The sequence below is a fragment of the Daucus carota genome, chromosome 2, assembly GCF_001625215.2.
Source record: "Daucus carota subsp. sativus chromosome 2, DH1 v3.0, whole genome shotgun sequence".
Lineage (NCBI taxonomy): Eukaryota > Viridiplantae > Streptophyta > Magnoliopsida > Apiales > Apiaceae > Daucus > Daucus carota.
Genome location: NC_030382.2, coordinates 13,306,969 through 13,308,669, shown reverse-complemented (window position 1 = coordinate 13,308,669; position 1,701 = coordinate 13,306,969). Strand labels below are relative to the sequence as shown.

At 40.3% G+C, this 1,701-nt stretch overlaps 1 protein-coding gene across 1 annotated transcript; it reads left to right on the top strand.

Moving 5' to 3' along the window:
* The first annotated feature begins 661 nt into the window (after positions 1-661).
* Positions 662-1,444, top strand: LOC108208540 (ethylene-responsive transcription factor ERF106). Its single transcript, XM_017379072.2, has one exon. It carries the CDS (start codon positions 662-664, stop codon positions 1,442-1,444), a length of 783 nt encoding a protein of 260 aa, XP_017234561.1.
* Positions 1,445-1,701: the final 257 nt, after the last annotated feature.

The window sequence follows — 1,701 nt, the reverse complement described above, 5'->3', positions numbered from 1 at the left end:
TATGTCGTGAAAGGTGAGCTCTTACGATATTCACCACCGTTCCATATCTAATACAAGCCTTACGAATTACCCAAAATATCATGTAACTCCTTCTTAGACACGTTACCGAGACCCATAACAAAATACACAGAAACAGCAAAACAAACACAAACACTCCAAAAAGATGGGCACGACCTTGATGACAAGGTACTCAACAAGAACTAACCCAAAAGGATTAGATCTTGGTTTTATTTATAAAACTAATAATATGAGAGAAGATGGAAGAACGAAGATGATTAATCAATAGAGGGGATGAAGGATGAAGAGCGGAGAAATGGGGGCTAGAACTTGGAGTCGACTCTCAAAACGGCAAACCCTATAAACTGTTTTTTAATTAATCAAATAAATATTTATCTGTTTTTCGGTAAAAGAAACGTTGTCGTACCAAACTGAAAGTACACCTCAAGCCCACCTGAGCCATTTCAAATGTGTGGATGTTTCCACCATCCATCGTAAGAAGACTGGTGCCAAGTGTCCAAGTCAATCCTTCCCAACCCAACAACTTTTATGTCCCTCCACTCTATATAATCCACTCTCTTCTCTTCTCCTATCCTATCATTTAATTTCACTCTCATATTTCTCTATATACAATTCTACAAATTATCCTTGTAGCTAATTGCCCATGGCATCTGATGCTCAAGTCCTCGATTTCATTAGACAACATCTTCTCGACGAGTTTTCGCCCGAAGAGAATTTTCTCAATTATTTCAATGATCATCATGATGTTGTTCATTGTCCTCGGTCTTCTTCCTCGTCCTCGTCCTCGTCCTCATCATCATCGTCCTCATCAGAAACCCTGATTTCTGATTATTTTACGCGGGATAAACAAAACGAGACGAAAATTTTACGTTCACCTGAATTATTGAATTTTAGTGAAAGCATGCAAAAGCCCGAAAAATCAACCGAAAAGGACCTCCCTCGTCAGAACAAATTCGACTTGACAAGCTCAACCACACAGAACTCGAAAACAAGTGCAGAAGAGGAGAGGAGGCACTATAGGGGAGTCCGAAAGAGGCCGTGGGGGAAGTTTGCTGCGGAGATTCGAGACCCTAACAGAAGAGGCTCAAGATTATGGTTAGGTACTTATGACAGTCTAGTTGATGCAGCCAAGGCTTATGATCGAGCCGCTTACAATCTTCGCGGAAGGAAAGCGATTCTTAATTTTCCATTAGACGTCGTGAATTCTAACAATGTTGGCACCACTGAAGACGGTGGAAGAAAAAGAGCCAGAGAGGCTATTGATGTTGAAGATTACAGTACTGTCATGCCGAATTCGAAAGTTTCTTCTCAGAGCATGGTCGCCGATGAAAATGAATCGGATCATTTATCTGGACCTAAGGGAGATATGAGCTGTCTTTGGGAAGATCAAATTAATTTTTCGAATTTTCCTCCAATGTCGTTTTGAGAAAAAAGGTGTCGTGGAACAATAGAGCGGGAAAAATGGAAAATGCTTGGTGCACATAATTGTGTACAAAAACATGTACATAATGACATGCGGCGGATTTTAATTGGATGGCCTCCCTGCATTTACACCAATCACCCCAATTAAAACCCACCACATCACTTACCACATCATTATGTACAAATTTTCTGTACACAATTATGTGCACCTAGCACTATTCGTAGCACTACTCGGGAAAAATTAGGTTCAGTTTACATTTT

Bases quoted from the DNA above. Each gene is read 5' to 3' on its own strand.
- LOC108208540 (XM_017379072.2), top strand. From the start codon at position 662: ATGGCATCTGATGCTCAAGTCCTCGATTTCATTAGACAACATCTTCTC.